Below are 16,926 nucleotides of genomic sequence, written 5' to 3'. Positions count from 1 at the left end.
AAGAATTATATTAAATGGTTCTGAGGTTAATTTGAAAGAGCAGTTAAATGAAATGTGGAGCCTACCTGCTTAACCTCCAAATTCATTTCCAAGACAACACTGTTGCGGTGAAGGTGTAGTGAAGCAGGTGCTCCAAACTTGACGAACTGTCTCAGCCGGCAACCTTACAACTTGCCCCTGCAAAGTAGGCTACCTGAAATACAGCTCACCGAAAATTAGGCGAATCTCTTCATGGCGCGAATCCAGTCTACCCGACAGATTGCAGTAACTTAATGCACGTATGCGGAGAAGGTGTACTGATATTTAAAGATTTTCTGTACGCCCATTTTTTTATAGTCTGATGCGTTCTACTCGGTCTTCTCAAATAACAACTTGATCAGCCTGCACAAACTTTATTCACAAGGTTCCCAGTAACTTAAGGTGGCAGGACCTTTAGCCGGTTTCTGGCTTTTTGCCAAATCGGTATTACAAAGAGAACGTAGACAGTAAAGTTGTTCGACGTGGCAAGCAAATGAATTATTGTTATTTTGAAGAGAAAATTATTTAATATAAAATATTCAAGACCTATAAACCCCCTTGTTAGAAGTTTATATAGAGTGGTAGAAATGACCAAATGCTAACAGTGGGGATATTTTATGACATCTCCTTGGCCTATTGATCTGGCATTGTCTTAAAATAATAAAAAATTATAATAATTTGGGGAAAGTCTATTTCTAAAATTATCAATAACCGTCTGTGTTCGATATTTGCTTTGTCTTGGCAGATGTCATGATAAACCGTACGGATAGGTGTATTCTTCATGTAATTTTAAACACTGTTTAAAAAAAATCAATGAAGGGCCATTGCTATTTACGTGAGCATGTATTTGGCAGTAGCATTTAAGTAAGTTTAATGTAAGAAAACTCCTCAGTCTTGAGATGAAGTGCTTGAAACTTTTTTTGTCATTTTTTTAAAAAAGGGCAGCTAATTTTCATTAAATTATTGCAAATCCAACAATGCAGCCTATATAATAACTTAAACAACAAAAATAAATTATAACATTTAAAAAATTCTAATAGACAATATGCAATGTGCTTGACTAAAAAGTTTGATTTTTAGTTTAATGTTAGTTTATAGCATGTGTTACACGACAAAACTGCGCATAAGGCATAAAGCCTACATAAGGTCTTCATACAGCCGCCAATCAGAACAATCGTGAATTTATCATTTTTGGTACCCAGCACAAATGACTGTATTATCCTACCTCAAGGTTACTTAAGGTTAAAAACTGACTAAAAAAGGCAAAGACTGGAGTGAACAAGCACAAAAGTTATTCTGCTGCAGCACGATGACAAGCTAATGTTGCACCAACTAAGTTACCACTCACTGGTTTCCAAACTATTCTCTAAGTTTTTTAATTAAAATAAATATGCGAATGTGAAGAGTAATTACTAAATCTCACTGTTGTTCTGACTGCAGTTGTCTGTGCGGTAACCTAAAGAAACTCATGTGGGGGCAGCTGTTCGCCCTCACAGCTGCTCTGCCCCTATATCCCACATTCATCGACCGTTCGTGAATCTCGTCTAATATCCCAATCTAATTAGGGATTATTTAACACGCTATTACATCTGGACGTTAACTGTAAACGGCAGCGATGCCCGACTTTGAAAGCATATGACTTTTACACGAAACATTCGGTTGAACATTGACAGCAAGCAAATTGAAAAAGAGGTGCCTATCACTTCCGGTTTGTTGCCAAGACAACAGCTGCACGCCTCCTGTAAACTCAAAGTCACAACAAACGCTGTTGCCTAATGGACGTTTAAACGCGTAATTCTGTCGCATCATCGCAGCTTTTTTTATCGTTTTTGCTCTGATTTGGGATTCTGATAAAATTATGAGTCAACGACAGATATTGCAAGGTGAGAAAGTTAGGTTGAACAATAAAATGAAAACATAATGTAATTATAAAATCGCTAAGTTAATTACATGTACTAGAATTTGTTTACTTTTCTTTGCAGTTTGTTGACACAAATGCCTAATGTTGTACCGTCAATATGCCAGTACCACCAAATTAATGTTATTATTTTGCAGTGTTTGAGCAATACCAGAAAGCAAGAACACAGTTTGTGCAAACTGTAGCAGATCTTGCTACAAGACCACAAAATAGTGAAACTCTTCAAAATGCTGGTGAGTGTCTATGTCTAAAATAAGCATTTTATGAGAAAGGCAAGTGAACGGGCATCTGCAAATGCTTTTTATGCTACAGAACTGGTAATATAATGTTATAATGCTGATCATATGTGAGCTCAGTAATACTTAATAAGTAGACCAGAGTATTCATTATAATTACAAATTATATATGGATATAATGTATAAGTTTACACACACTCACACATGCAAACACGCATATATATATATATATATATATATATATATATATATATATATATATATATATATATATATATATATATATATATATATATATCTTTGTGTGTAAACTGCTACACCTATACAGTTAAAGTAAGAATTATTAGCCCACTTGAATTATTAGCCCCCCTGATTATTTCTGTTTAACGGAGAGAAGATTTTTTTCAACAGATTTCTAAACATAATAGTTTTAATAACTCATTTTTAATAACTGATTTGTTTCATCTTTGCCATGATGACAGTAAATAATATTTTACCTGATATTTTTCAAGACACTTCTATACAGCTTAAAGTGACATTTAAAGGCTTGACTAGGTTATTTAGGTTAACTAGGCAGGTTAGGGTAATTAGGCAAGTTATTGTATAACGATGGTTTGTTCTGATATCGAAAAAAATATAGCTTAAAGGGGCTAATATTTTGACCTTAAAATGGTTTTTAAAAAAATAAAAAATTGCTTTTATTACAAATAAGACATTTTCCAGAAAAATTATTATCAGACATACTTCGAAAATTTACATGCTCAGTTATCATCATTTGGGAAATATTTATGAGAGAGAAAAAAATTAAAGGGGGGGCTAATAATTCTTCAACTGTATATAATGTATTATTAGATATAATATAAAACATTATGAATGTTTTTTTTAATCTTTTGAATTATTTTTTTTTATGCTTATTTCACAAATTCAAAATCCAGCCTTAAAAATATTTCTACTTAAATGTCACAACTGTTTGAGGAAGCAATGAAGTTCTTTGTACCAGGATCTAAATCAATATCTGTTCAACTTTCACCAGAACACAGTTTAAAGCATTGTTTTATGTTTCTGAACAAAACATTTTATAAAGCAAGTCACAAGCTAAACTAATCAAGTTACATTAAATGAATTGTACAGCGTATGCAGTCTGTAATGTATTTTACAACTTAATACAACATGATTTGAATCTTTGAAATTATATCCTCCTCTCATCTGCTCTCTGGTGTCTTTCCACTCCTGTTTTCTCCCCTGCACAAATGTGCTCACTCTCTTTGGCTTAGGTGTAATGTCCCTTTTGAGGCCTCTCCTTTTGGATGCAGTCCCAACTATTCAGCAGACAGCAGCTCTGGCTCTCGGAAGGCTTGCCAACTATAACGATGACCTGGCTGAGGCTGTAGTAAAGGGAGACATTCTTCCTCAGCTTGTGTACTCCCTGGCTGAGCAAAACGTAAGTTTCTTTAGCCTAGTGTTTCAGATTTATGCCTAAATTTGCTTTTGCACATTGCAAAAAAACTTCTAATAGAGCTTTCAGCAAAGCAAACCATGTTTGTAACATCTTTATATTATATATTATGTTTGTCATTTAATACAAATATGTAATACCGTATGTTTTATGGTAACAAGCAGTGGGATTTATGACTATTAGCAGTAATGCAGTTTATCACACAATTAACAGGTAATAAATCGTTTCATTATGAATACATCATCTCCAGATTCCAGGCCACATCTTGGTTTGACTACTAGAAAAATCTCTGATCATTGTCCAGAATAACTCAGGCGAGAGAGAAAGAAAAGAGTTTTGTTGTGGTCCAGACTCTGCTCCAAAAGAAATTTTTATATTACTATTATGCTGTTAAAGAAGGCTCATCAGAAGCATAAAACATGTCACACAGAACATTTTATAAAATTAAATTATACAGAATGCAAAACAGGGACTTACTGTTTATTAAAGTGGTCATAAAATGAAAAATCTAAATGTTCCTTATATTTACATACAGTTGAAGTCAGAATTAATAGCCTGCCTTAAATTTTTTTTCTTTTTTAAAAGATTTCCTAAATGATGTTTAACAGACCAAGAAAATTTTCACAATATGTCTGATAAAATTTTTTCTTCTGGAGAAAGTCTTATATGTTTTATTTCAGTTAGAATAAAAGCAGTTTTAAATTTATTTAAAACCATTTTAAGGTCGAAATTATTAGCCCCTTTAAGCTATATTTTTTCGATAGTCTACAGAACAAACCATCGTTATACAATAACTTGCCTAATTACCCTAACCTGCCTAGTTAACCTAATTAACCTAGTTAGGCAATTAAATGTCAATTTAAACTGTATAGAAGTGTCTTGAAAAATATCTAGTAAAATATTATTTACTGTCATCATAGCAAAGATAAAATAAATCAGTTATTAGAAATGAGTTATTAAAACTATTCTGTTTAGAAATGTGTTGAAAAAAATATTCTCTCCATTAAACAGAAATAGGAGAAAAAAAATAAACAGGGGGCTAATAATTCTGACTTCAACTGTATATAAGATGTCTAAAATCTGGACCGGTGCTATCTATATGCACAGAAAGAAACTGCCTATGGTCTTGGACCTGATGACAGAAATCCATTACTTCAACAAATCGATACACAAAGAAAACTGATCAAGAGAGTTATCATAAGACTATGCTGTTGGCTATTTTATATAATAGAACTATAACTCACCTGAAGTTGAACAAGTTAATATCACTTAAATGTGGGTTCTGTCCTTGAGGGGGGATGAATCAATTCCAACTTTATCCAAAACACAAACAATACAATCATAAAAATTAAACAAGACAAAAAAAAAATCTGAAAAATGAGTTACATGTAATAACAATGGAATGGCACAAGATAAAGTATTGAACTATTGAACTATATTTAAATTGTGTTTAAAGAAGTCACATGCATTGCTCAGGTGTGATTTTTTTTTTTCACAGACTGCACAGTCTTTCACAGAGTGCAAATATCTTGATTGTTCTGTGGGTCTCGTCTATCAAATTGGATCCTTATTTTGTATTTTCTCTTGGATTCATGTCAGGTGATTGGCTGGGCCATTCTACAGCTTGATTTTCTTTCTCTGAAAGCATTTAAGAGTTTCTGAGTGTTTTTGGATCATTGTCTTGCTAAAATGTCCACTCTGGTTTCATCATCTTGGTAATGTAGAGGTGGGACTGAAACAGCTAATATTAATTTACAATGATGAAGGACAGAAAGTTGCTGAATAACTACTGAGAGATTTCAGCTGCTGTCTGAGCCTTCACTACCTTTCTATACCTCCCGTACTTCATATGTTCCATACCTTTTCTCTGTGTAATTTTATTTTATCACAGATAACTTAATTTGTTAATTAATTATTTTAGTTTCCTTTGCATATATGGATTTCTTCGGCTATTACTAACATCCAGTTGAAAGTTCAAGTCAACAGCACCTTTAGAAATATTTTTTTTGATGAGGTTTTTGCTTTGGTTTCCAAATAACCAGAGCTATCTAGAATAAAAAAAACTAACTCAAAACTAACTCCTCTGCATAAAATATAAATCATTTTCTACCAGTCTAAAATGTCTGGTTGATTGACTGGGTGATTGTCATGATTCTCCTAATTAAAGAGGCGCATGACTGACTTTTTTATTGACATGCATTTGAAAAGTATTTGATTGTTGTTCACATTTTACTACAACGATTTTGCTAATTTTCTGAACATCCAGTTTTTCATATCTTTGCTATTTGCCAGACATTTTTGTACACATCCATGACTCTAAAGCCAAACACTTACATTAAGTAGTCAGTAAGTCCACTAGGTGGAATTGATGTGTCGCCGTCATCCATCAGCGCTCATTCAGTTGAGTATGTGCAAAATTGACTGTGTGTGAGGTGGAGCAGATGAAAAAAGAAGTATCATTGTTTAAGTGTTGTTAATAAAGACAGTAAATATTCTGATTAGAAATATTTGTTTGAGTTATTTCAATTACTTCTCAACATTCAAACATATACAGTTCTATCACAGTGATGAAAACACACACAAGATACTGTTGAATCAGGGTGATGTAGTTAGCCAATCACAACAGTGGGCGTTTACTTTTGTTTGTGCCTAGAAAATAAGTTCATCTCAAAGAATGAAAAAAATTGCAAAATGAAAACCTTAAGAAATTATATAAACATCTAAAGCTGCATTTAATGACCCCTGGTCATTCCTTAATCAAGTGTACTTACTATATGATTGATTTGTCCATTTCCCTATGAATCACTGGGATATGAAAGACAGCGATTCTATAAGAAAGCGGCTGCATTCGTTCTTCGGGCTGTTGCTAAGCATTCCCCTGAGCTGGCCCAGGCTGTGGTGGACTGTGGAGCACTGGACGCTCTTGTCATCTCCCTGGAGGAGTTCGATCCTGGGGTCAAAGAGGCTGCTGCATGGGCTATAGGCAACATCGCCAGACATAATGCCCGTAAGTTTACAGCAAAAAGACTTTTTTTAATGTTTAAGGTAATCTTGCCCTAGCTGTTCATCTTTTCTCTCCTGGTGTGCAGAGCTGTCTCAGGCAGTGGTTGATGCTGGAGTAGTGCCTCTGCTCGTGTTATGTATCCAGGAACCTGAAATCGCCCTGAAGAGAGTTGCTGCTTCTGCTCTGAGCGATATAGCCAAACATTCTCCAGAGCTGGCTCAAACTGTGGTGGACATTGGGGCAATCGCACATCTAGCACAGATGATTCTAAACCCAGATGCCAAATTGAAGGTCTCACAGCCTACAGATATTATAATCAATGACACTCAAATGGATAGTTCAGCCAAAAATTAAAATCTGTCATTGTTTACTCATCCTTTACTTGATTCAAACATTAATGAGTTTCTTTCCTCTGTTTAACACAAATAGTGAGTTTAATTGCATTTTGGGTGAACCTTATTGTCAATGGGGTTTTTCATGCTTGACATAATAAATCCTTGTCATTCTAAACCCCCTGGAAAATGCAATCTTAGGTTAATCGCGTTTCACATCGCTCAAGGGTTAAGAATTAATCTTGGGTATTCATAAACTGACATTTCACACTGTACATTTCCAAACCCTGAGTTAACATTCTTAGTGCTCATGGGGTGAATGACCCTTTTAGGATCATATTTGGACTCATGTATAAACTTGGAAGGCCACTGTCCTGCAGGGTCTAACTACAGCTTCCCTCAACACAACTGAAGGTGTGGATTCAGATATTATATATTAAGGAATGTAGGGATAAAACTTTCCTTAACGCCACTAAGCGCAATTTGACAGTTTATGCAATACAGGATGTTAACGTTCACAGCAGATGCGCTGCTAACTAGGGGCACTGTAATGGAGGAAGTGTTAGTACCATTCTAGACACCATGATCAGAGAGGGGGCCCAAGGAGGAAACCACTACAAGATCGACACGGGCCCAAGGCACAAACTTTCCAGGGGGCCCAGTCTTGCGTAGCCAGACTTTCAGACTGATGACAGAAGGTCTGGTCACCGTAGCAGCTATTATTGCTCAAGAGGTTATCTGAACAAAATGTAAACCAACCAGTATCTACATGTTTTGTATATTGTAAAGTTTGAAAATATTACGTTTTCCAGATATCTTGTACAATTCAACCAATGTAGATGGGCTTGCTATTTTGTGTACCTTATGCATCAAACATTACATCAGTGGCAACAGGGTTTCAAGAGGGAAATGGGCGCAACCCCTACTTCTAAATTACAAATGTGTTTCTCTAGATGGGGTTAAAAACTGTGCTTAAAACAATGACAAGCCCCAGATTAAGTGCACTGTTAAAAGCCTTAATTTGACAGTGTACTCTTTTACTCCTCTTTACAGAGGCAGGTTTTTTCAGCTCTCGGTCAAATCGCCAAGCATTCTGTTGATGTAGCTGAGATGGTGGTGGAGGCTGAGATATTCCCTGCTGCACTCGTTTGCCTAAAGGACCCAGATGAATATGTTCGGAAGAATGTTGCCACTCTTATTCGGGAAATCACAAAACACACCCCCGAGGTACCTACCACATACATAACATACCCACTAAATGATTTCAAGATGCTTGGGTAACTTTGGAATCTCCACTTTGTCAGCTCTTTGACACCCCTTGTTTAAATAGCATGGTGTGAGGCTGCTAGTCTGTAAACCATGGAGAATGCGGGTCTGTTATTTATCACCAGTGCAACACAGGAAACAGACAATTGGAAACCACATTGCATCACCCATTTTTTTTCACCTGCCCAAATTGTGTTTTGCATTTCTGGTCTGCCTTGGTAATTGTTTATCATTATGTCACACTGGTTTGTGTGTTTGCTTTTTACTCATTGTGTGTTTCCTTCTCAGCTGTCCCAGATGATAGTGAATGTGGGGGGCGTAGCAGCCGTGATTGACTACCTCGGGGACTCCAAAGGGAATGTACGCCTGCCGGGGATCATGATGCTGGGCTACGTGGCTGCACACTCCGAGAACTTAGCCATGGCTGTGATTGTATCTAAAGTCTGTCATCACAACTCAAACTTAAAACTTACATTTGACTATATTATGCACACCATCATTAAAAAGTTTAGACTTCAGAACAGTAGTGTATTGCTCTCATATTATTAACTATATTCTTATTTAATTCTCCACTTCTGTAGGGAGTACCACAGTTGGCAATCTGCCTTGAGGAAGAGCAAGAAGATCACGTCAAAGCAGCCATAGCTTGGGCATTTGGTCAGATTGGTCGGCACACACCTGAGCATGCAAGAATAGTTGCTGTGGCTAATGTGTTCCCTAAACTCCTAAACCTTTATTTGGACACTGAGAGTTCTGAAGATCTGCAGGTCAAGGTGAACAAAGGCATATATGAAACAGGGTGTGTTTTCATTTTGGTGTTTTTTCAAAGATTTTTAGTAGGGCTTAATGGAATCTCCTATTGGCTTTGTGTTTGTACTTAAAAAGGCCAAAAAGGGACTGAAGAGCATCCTTCAGAAGTGTACTTATCTACCAGCACTAGAGCCTCTTCTCTATGAAGCTCCCAGCAACATTCTTAAACATGTCATCTGCCAGTTCAGTAAGGTAGCAGGAACATATTGCTTTTATTATCAAAAATTTTAAAAATGTGTTCTCGCTGAGAACTGTTTAGGATGCTTTACGATTTCTTTTCCATAAAGGTTCTTCCTCATGACAGCAAGGCACGGCGTTTGTTTGTTACCAGTGGTGGCTTGAAGAAGGTACAGGAGATCAAAGCAGAACCTGGTTCTGCAATTCAGGAATATATCAATGCAATCAACAACTGTTACCCTGAGGAGATTGTCAGGTACATGCACATTTATAAAAAGCACCATATCGAAAAATTCTAACCCAAACAAAGTGGTACAGTATTTATTTGATATGTTGTAGGATGTTTTGTTTTTCCAATAATAGGCCTCTTTCTTTCACAGATATTATTCCCCTGGTTACTCCGAGACCTTGCTGGAAAGGATTGAAAAATATCAGCCAACATGACTTGAAACACTAAAACCACTTTAACCACTCCACTTTAAACACTTGTGAAAAATAAAAAAGTAATTAAAATGTAATAAAGAAATTAGCAATAGCAATGAATTTCATTTAGTTTGTTTGTCTTGTTTAATGTACCTAATTAACAAAAGTATATATTATAGTGGCGTGGATTATTGTGTTTGTAATTAAATCAGAGACAACCAAGCTTTATTTAGCCTATTTTTTAACTTGGTCGATTTAATCCCTCGTAATTTTAAATGACGGCTAGATCATTTGAGTGACTAGGCCTAAGTAAAGAAAGGGCATTCAAGCATTTTAAACAAGGTCTAATGAAGACAGCCGTGTTACTGCTTTGGACAGCAAAAACCGTATAAGCCTACGGAACAAATCATGTTAGAATCACGGGCTCTTCCCGTGTTTAAATCTTTCCCAACTGTAAATGAAATTCCGAGGGCATGGAGACTGCACAATGATTTTCAGGCTTTTGAAATTATCAGTGAAATAAATGTTTTACAGAAACCGACCTTCTCAAGATAGTGTTTTAATCCTCATTTGCAAGCAACTCGTCCTCGCCCTTGACAACAAGCCGTGCACGCCGTCTATTGCTATCACCGTTATCGCTCTGTGGAGCAAAGAGCAGACCGCTCGATTTCACTGCGCAGTACGGTAAAGGCTGGCAACACGATCGTTAGACTTAATACCCTTGCCTGGATCATTCACAGCAGGGCCTCAATACATGAGTGAATGCTGCTTTCATGCTCTGTCTCTGGAAACTTGCGCATAATTTAACTTAATGAATTTGTGAAAACAAAAGTTTACAAAAATCATGTGATGAAAGAACAAAACATCAGTTGTGATAACAGTTGTGATCAATTTATACAGCTGCGATATTGATCTTTGGTAATATTTAGAAAGTTAGTGGCCCTACAACGAACTAAGCCTAAACATCATGCCATTAATAAACAGTTAAAAGCGCGCATTTGCCGTTCGTGTTATTTAGGAAACTCCCCAGAAATGAACTATGGAATATGACCGATTATCGAGAAGATGTTTTTATTAATAATCATGGATTCACTTATTATCGCCCCCTGCCGTCTGATTTGTGAATAAAGAACAGCTGTTAAACATATGGCAGCCCATTCTTTGTTTATTGTTTCCTCTTCTGGTGTCAATCAGATGCTACTTTTTCAATTGACACTGTTTTGTTATGCATGTCTTCATCCCCCAGATTTGTCAAAATCACAACCTATAGGCTGCCAGACCGAATACCAAACCACTTTGTAAGTGTAAAATAAAAATATATGGCCTATTTAGTTTTCATTTTATTTATTTGGAAAGCCTTAGGACTTTATAACCTAATAATATAACATCTAATAATAAAATCTATTATAACAAAATAATTGTAAAAATGTAGGTCATTAATAGAGGGTCATTGTTTACTTTATGCATCACATTTTCTTGCCGCAAGGTTGAAACAATCAGTTTCTTGGCATTGCTTTTTCAGTCATGCCCAAGAAACGGAAGAAGCCTTGATATGATTAAACCATACACGCTTGAGGCTTTTAAATGAGAAGGCTACGACCACAAACCGTTGAGTGCACCAGACTGCAAGTTGCATGCGTAGATTCAATGAAAATTTACAATATAATCTTGTATTTGAGTCTATGGCTTTGTATGGACGTCCCCGGATTATTTCTTGTTTTGAGTAAACGGTGTTTAACACAACCGTAGGCCTTGCTTGATATTAATTACAAATAGGCCTAATATTCAAACGAATATTGCATACAACCAGGTTTTACTTTCAACAGAGCTTAATCTAGGTAAAAAGAGCACAGGCAATGCTTCATAATGTCTCTTATTTATTAGTTATAAAAACCGAAATAAAGTGTTCTGTTTATGGCAAACATGAAATATGAACTTTATAGCGAAAGCTGGAATTTTATATTTTAGTGTGATTTGTAATTGTAAACATTTTCTTCCACCGTGCTTATAGGTTAATTTATTTTAAATTGCTTATTTATTTTAATTATTCAGGCATATTTATGCATATTTAATACACAAATTTAATTTACTTGAATTTTATTAGCATTTTTATAATCTTTGTTTCACATTTAAAATTAATTTTGAACAGGCTATCTAAAAAAATATACACATCCAATCTTTACATGTGGACAGCTTGTACGATTTACCCTTAAAGCATGGAATCGGACAGTTTATAATGAATATATTAGCTATGAAAATTAAAATGAAAATTAATTCGGAAACAATTAGGGAGGTAAGTTTTTTAATTAATTTGCAATTTGTTTGTTTGTTTGTCTTATACCATTGTTGGCCTACCCATGAAAACACAAGGTGGCGCGCTCCCTTAAGGGCGCGTTGGTTGGTACGTACACCCCAAAACCACTTCTTATTTATGTTAGCTATACCACGAGAGATTCGGGCCTACATCTTTCGGCGAAAGCTAGTTTTCTTCAAACCCGTCACCCATTGTGCCCTTGGGCGTCAATGACCCTGGCCGTCAATGGTCCACTTCAGCCCTCATTCATCACTGGGGAACAGAAGCGTTTCCCTCCGCCGTTTGAAGTGGCAGGTTTTGTTTAGTAGCCTTTGGCTTGGTCAGCACTTGTCGCCCTGTTTTGGGTCACTAACTATGTGTTCGTGCCTCACCTAAAACGCCTGTTTCTCCCCAATCTTGACGTATATCCCGGAAAAGACTTTGAAGCCAAAATCTTCATCAGTCAGACTGTCAGCAGGCTCTACATATCCAAGCTTTCACCCAAGACATCATGACTTACACATTTAAACAATAAATGCGCGCAAACAAAGACATTTTGATATAGACCACAAAGCTTTCCAACTTAGTCATTTGCAAAGAAAAATGTGCCTATACAAGAAACGCCAATTTCAGCAAAGAAACTTTTTACAAAGATTTTTTTGTATTGAAAAGTTCTTCAAATAACTTTTTTAGTGTGAAGAGCACTTTCTTTCTTTCTTTCTTTCTTTCTTTCTTTCTTTCTTTCTTTCTTTCTTTGTGAAAAGGATTCATAGATGTTAGTTCTTCGTGGAATAATCGGAACCTAGAACCTATTTTTAAAGAAGGAATCTCTCAGTGCATAAATCCATACAAAGATAATAGCAATTTCTCAGGCGGCACTGTCTTGACAATATTTTGCACTCACCCGAGGAGAAATTTCAAAGTAGGCTAATTTGCATTATTTAGAAAGCGTTATTGTGTTGCCTTCTCTCATTCTCTTATAGGTTTCCTGTTTGAATACAGTCGCTGTAAGTGTCAAAACCTATACGTTTATCCTGTGTGAAACTTGCATTGTTCTTTGCAGGAATCAAAGCCGCATTTGTCAGCTGTTTGAATGTGTTGTGAAAAGCAAACACAGAGAAACAAATGTTTAGAATTTTATTATATATATATAATAAACTTAGCTTATTTCTTTTTAAAGAGATAGTTCGCCCTCAAATGAAAATCTGCTCACCCTCAAGTGGTTTCAAACATTCATGCGTTTATTCTAATGAACATAAAAGAAGATCTTTTAGAGAAAAGCTGAAAGTTTGTAACCATTGACTCACTAGGGAAAACCAATACTATTGACTTTGAGGTCAATGATTACAACTTTCTATCTTTTTACAAAATATCTTCTTCTATTTTTCAACAGAAGAAAGAAATGTTAAATGATGAGTACAAATATGAGTATCAACGGAATTTAAATTACCCCATAAATGTACTAATAAAAATGAAAGTGGAAAACCAGTATGGCACAGTCATTAAATTAAGTTGTCCGTGAGCGCACAATAAAGCGGGCGATAACTTGGAAGCTGTCAGTCAAGAACGGTTCCGCCTCCCCGCCTCCCATTCACCTGACACCTAAAGGACACTGAGAAACGTTCGATGTAAAGACGAGACTGTCGGATTGTTACTATGTTTCTGGTCTGTAGGGTTGTATTATGTTTATTATTATTACTCATTTTCTGTCTGATTCATGTCAAAGGAATCTCGGAATACGGTAGGCTATGTAGTAGGGCCTTGTGAAGTATTTTGAGGCATTTGAGTAGACATGAAGATTTATTTATCAATTGACAATATTTTTTAGCTCTTCATCGATACATTGGATTCAACAACTGCAATTCATTGGACTCTTCCCAATGTCAAGAAACTGACCCTCCATTGTGTTTCAAGACATGTTTCAGCGACAGGTAAACATGCAGATTTTTTTTTAATAGGCCACGTTTTGTCTTCACTAGAATTCAGTTAGCCTATAATGTAAATGTTTAATCAGTTTTATAAATACATAAAAATATAAATATATTGAATATAAATAATAAAAATATTGAGTTTGAATAAGAAATGTATATATTTTATTAATAATTAAAATTTGTAAATAGATTTTTTTGGGTGAATGTAAAATCATATATGGAAGTTATAAAAGCTTTTTAAAATACAAAATTCAGTTTTTATTATTTTAGTTTTTAGAATTAAATCGTATCATTACACATAATTATTACAAAATTAATTAAAAATAAATATGACAATAACAACAAACAAAAAACGAAATTCAATTTTGTTAATATGCTTTAAAACACAGTTCACTTTTGAATCGAATGTTAAGGTTGGTTATTTTGTGCAGTGAAAACTCAGTTGAGGATAAATTTTTTTATTTTATCCTTTTGTAATTTTTGTGAACATATACTTAAAAAGTGTTGAGCTTTGCACCTGTGAAGACATGTATTTTATTGTTGACACAAATATGTTGGTACACACAATAAGGCAAAACTACAAGGGAAAAAAAATTCTCAAAATAATTTATTCAATTCAAACCAGCATTTGAGTGGAGATTTATTGGGATAGTTAACCCCAAAATGATTGTTTACTCATCTTGAAATGGTTTTAGATTCAGAGTTTTGTGTTTAATGCAAAGCAAGATATTTTAAAAGAATGTTGGGTACCCATTGACTTTCTTTTGGTGTCGTTAAAATGCTATGGAAGTCAGCAGCTTCCAATCTTAAAGATTCTTCCTTTGTGTTGAACAGAAAACAGCTGGAGGTCGAGAAAATTATGAGTAAATTAAAAATTTCCCATTAAGCATAAATTACATCTTTCATTGCTCAGGATTACACTTATGTTGTGTTTTAGTGTTTAAAGGGAGTTCACCCAAAAATGAAATGTACTCATCATTTACTCTCCCTGATGTTCCAAACACAAAAGAATAGGCTAAATTTTGAAAAGTGTTAGAAACATGTAACCATAGTAGAAAGAAAAACAAATACTATGGAGGTCAATGGTTACAGGTTTCCTTAAATAGAAAAAAAGAAGCTGAAACAGGTTTGTAAATGATGAGGGTGAGTAAATGTTCAGTTTTGGGTGAACTATATCCTTTTCAACCTGATAATCATGTTTTTTTATTTGCCTGCAGATGCTTCTCCTCTGAGTGTGTGTTTTTTGGGAATGAGACGGGCAGGTTGGCATTGCACGGCAGCAGAGGGCCTACTGTTCATAATGCCACTGTAGCTGCTTTGATTGACAGGGTGCAGATTGGAAAGCCCCTCCTCCTGGAAGTCACAGGTTTTTGTTAGGCTTTCTATAGCAACCCTTCAGCTGGTTAATTCAATTGTGTCTTCAATTAAGTGTAAATTAAATTGTACATCTCTTAAAGGGACAGTTCACACAAAATAAAAATTCACTCTGGACTAACATCTATAGAAGTACAAAATACTATACAAGTCAATGGTTATAGTGCTCAGCATAACTGAGTACACCCTATTTTGAAAATGAATATTTTTATTTATTTCTCAGTGAAAAGAGGCAATGTATTTTGGTGAATTTGAACAAAACAGATTTATTAAACAGATATATTTATTAAAATAATATTTTAATCACCAAACATATTTACAAATTGAAGGATAATACAATTAAATTCAAGCTTAATAAGAAATTACAACCTACAAAATTTCAAGTAAATTTGTAAGTTTTTTTTGCATCTCTTAATTTTTCCTCTTTTTTTAAATTTGTATTTAAGATTTTTCTATAACATATAAATTTGGGTGTACTAGGACCGTAAAGTTATTTTGTTAGATTAGCTCCAGATTTGGCTTCAGTACTGACTAATCTAATGTACAGTATATGCACAAATGTAATATTGTATAGCTTCCTATTAGAAATATGAATTTAAAAGACAGATTAGTGAGGGGTGTACTTATATATGCTGAGCACTATACCTGTTTCCAACATTCTTAAAATATTTTTGAGTTACAGAAAGAAAGAATTTTAAACAATTGGACAAAATCAGACAAAAAAGGGTGAATTTTAATGATAGAAATGTAGTTTTGAGTAAGCTGCCCCTTTGAAAGATACAATATTCTAAGAATATATTATAGACCCTAAAAACATACAAAAGCGTTCTCTGCAGTTTCCATCTGAAATGAACACTAGACAGTAAAGCAACTAATATTATGATTTTGTCCTCACAATTAATTTAGCATTGTGTATGATTTGAAAACATACATTTGAACTATTGCATCACATATCTACATATGTATGGCTTTTTCAACATAGTATATATGCTGCAAGGCAAATGGTGGAGGACATCCTATCAGTAACCATAACTCCACCCATTACATCCACAGGGGTAGAGCTGGATTAGATCAAGCTGTGCTCACTATCATTTGATTTAGAAACTGCCGTCATCCCATAGGAATATTAACCATGGTTTTAAGGTGTAATAACCATAATTTTATTACAAATATTACTAAAAGTATATGTTTGCTGTGACATAAATACAAAAAACATGTTTTTTTGGTTTTATTGGTAGTAAAACTAGTGATTATTTTCATGAGGAATATTTGCATGTATCAAGGTAAGAAAATACTGCCATGGTTGTTTGTTTATAGTTAAAAATTAAATGGATACACTGTTAGACCTTACCAGGCTTTTTTTTAACAGTAGAATACTGGCAACACTGGTGCCAACAACTTACTGTAATGGTTGGGTTATAGTGACTAACTGGCAACAGTGTTGTCAGTTAATTACTGTAATAGAGCAGTAGCAGTAAATAACTGGAAACTGCTTACAGTTAATTACTGTACTGTAGTGTTACAACTCACAGCATTACACTGCATACACATTAATGGTATGTCATTTATAGTTATTGTAGTGTTACTAAAATTAATCAGTATTCTTAACTGTTCTTAAAAATAGAAAGCATATAAATTCTTCAGACAAATGTATTTTATTGTTTTGGCAGCAAACAAATATACAACAG

The 16,926-nt window shown here is 34.8% G+C and overlaps 1 protein-coding gene across 1 annotated transcript; it reads left to right on the top strand.

The window, feature by feature from the left end:
• The first annotated feature begins 1,786 nt into the window (after positions 1-1,786).
• Positions 1,787-9,742, top strand: spag6 (sperm associated antigen 6). Its single transcript, XM_056450796.1, has 11 exons — positions 1,787-1,901; positions 2,074-2,169; positions 3,447-3,613; positions 6,452-6,635; positions 6,718-6,923; positions 8,018-8,191; positions 8,519-8,671; positions 8,812-9,003; positions 9,116-9,232; positions 9,328-9,473; positions 9,598-9,742. Exons 1-11 carry the CDS (start codon positions 1,877-1,879, stop codon positions 9,659-9,661), a joined length of 1,524 nt encoding a protein of 507 aa, XP_056306771.1. The 5' UTR covers positions 1,787-1,876; the 3' UTR covers positions 9,662-9,742.
• The last annotated feature ends 7,184 nt before the right edge of the window (positions 9,743-16,926 follow it).

This window comes from Danio aesculapii, chromosome 24 (assembly GCF_903798145.1).
Source record: "Danio aesculapii chromosome 24, fDanAes4.1, whole genome shotgun sequence".
Classification (NCBI taxonomy): domain Eukaryota; kingdom Metazoa; phylum Chordata; class Actinopteri; order Cypriniformes; family Danionidae; genus Danio; species Danio aesculapii.
Note: the sequence above shows the minus strand (reverse complement) of the source record. Positions and strands in the feature narration are given on the sequence as shown.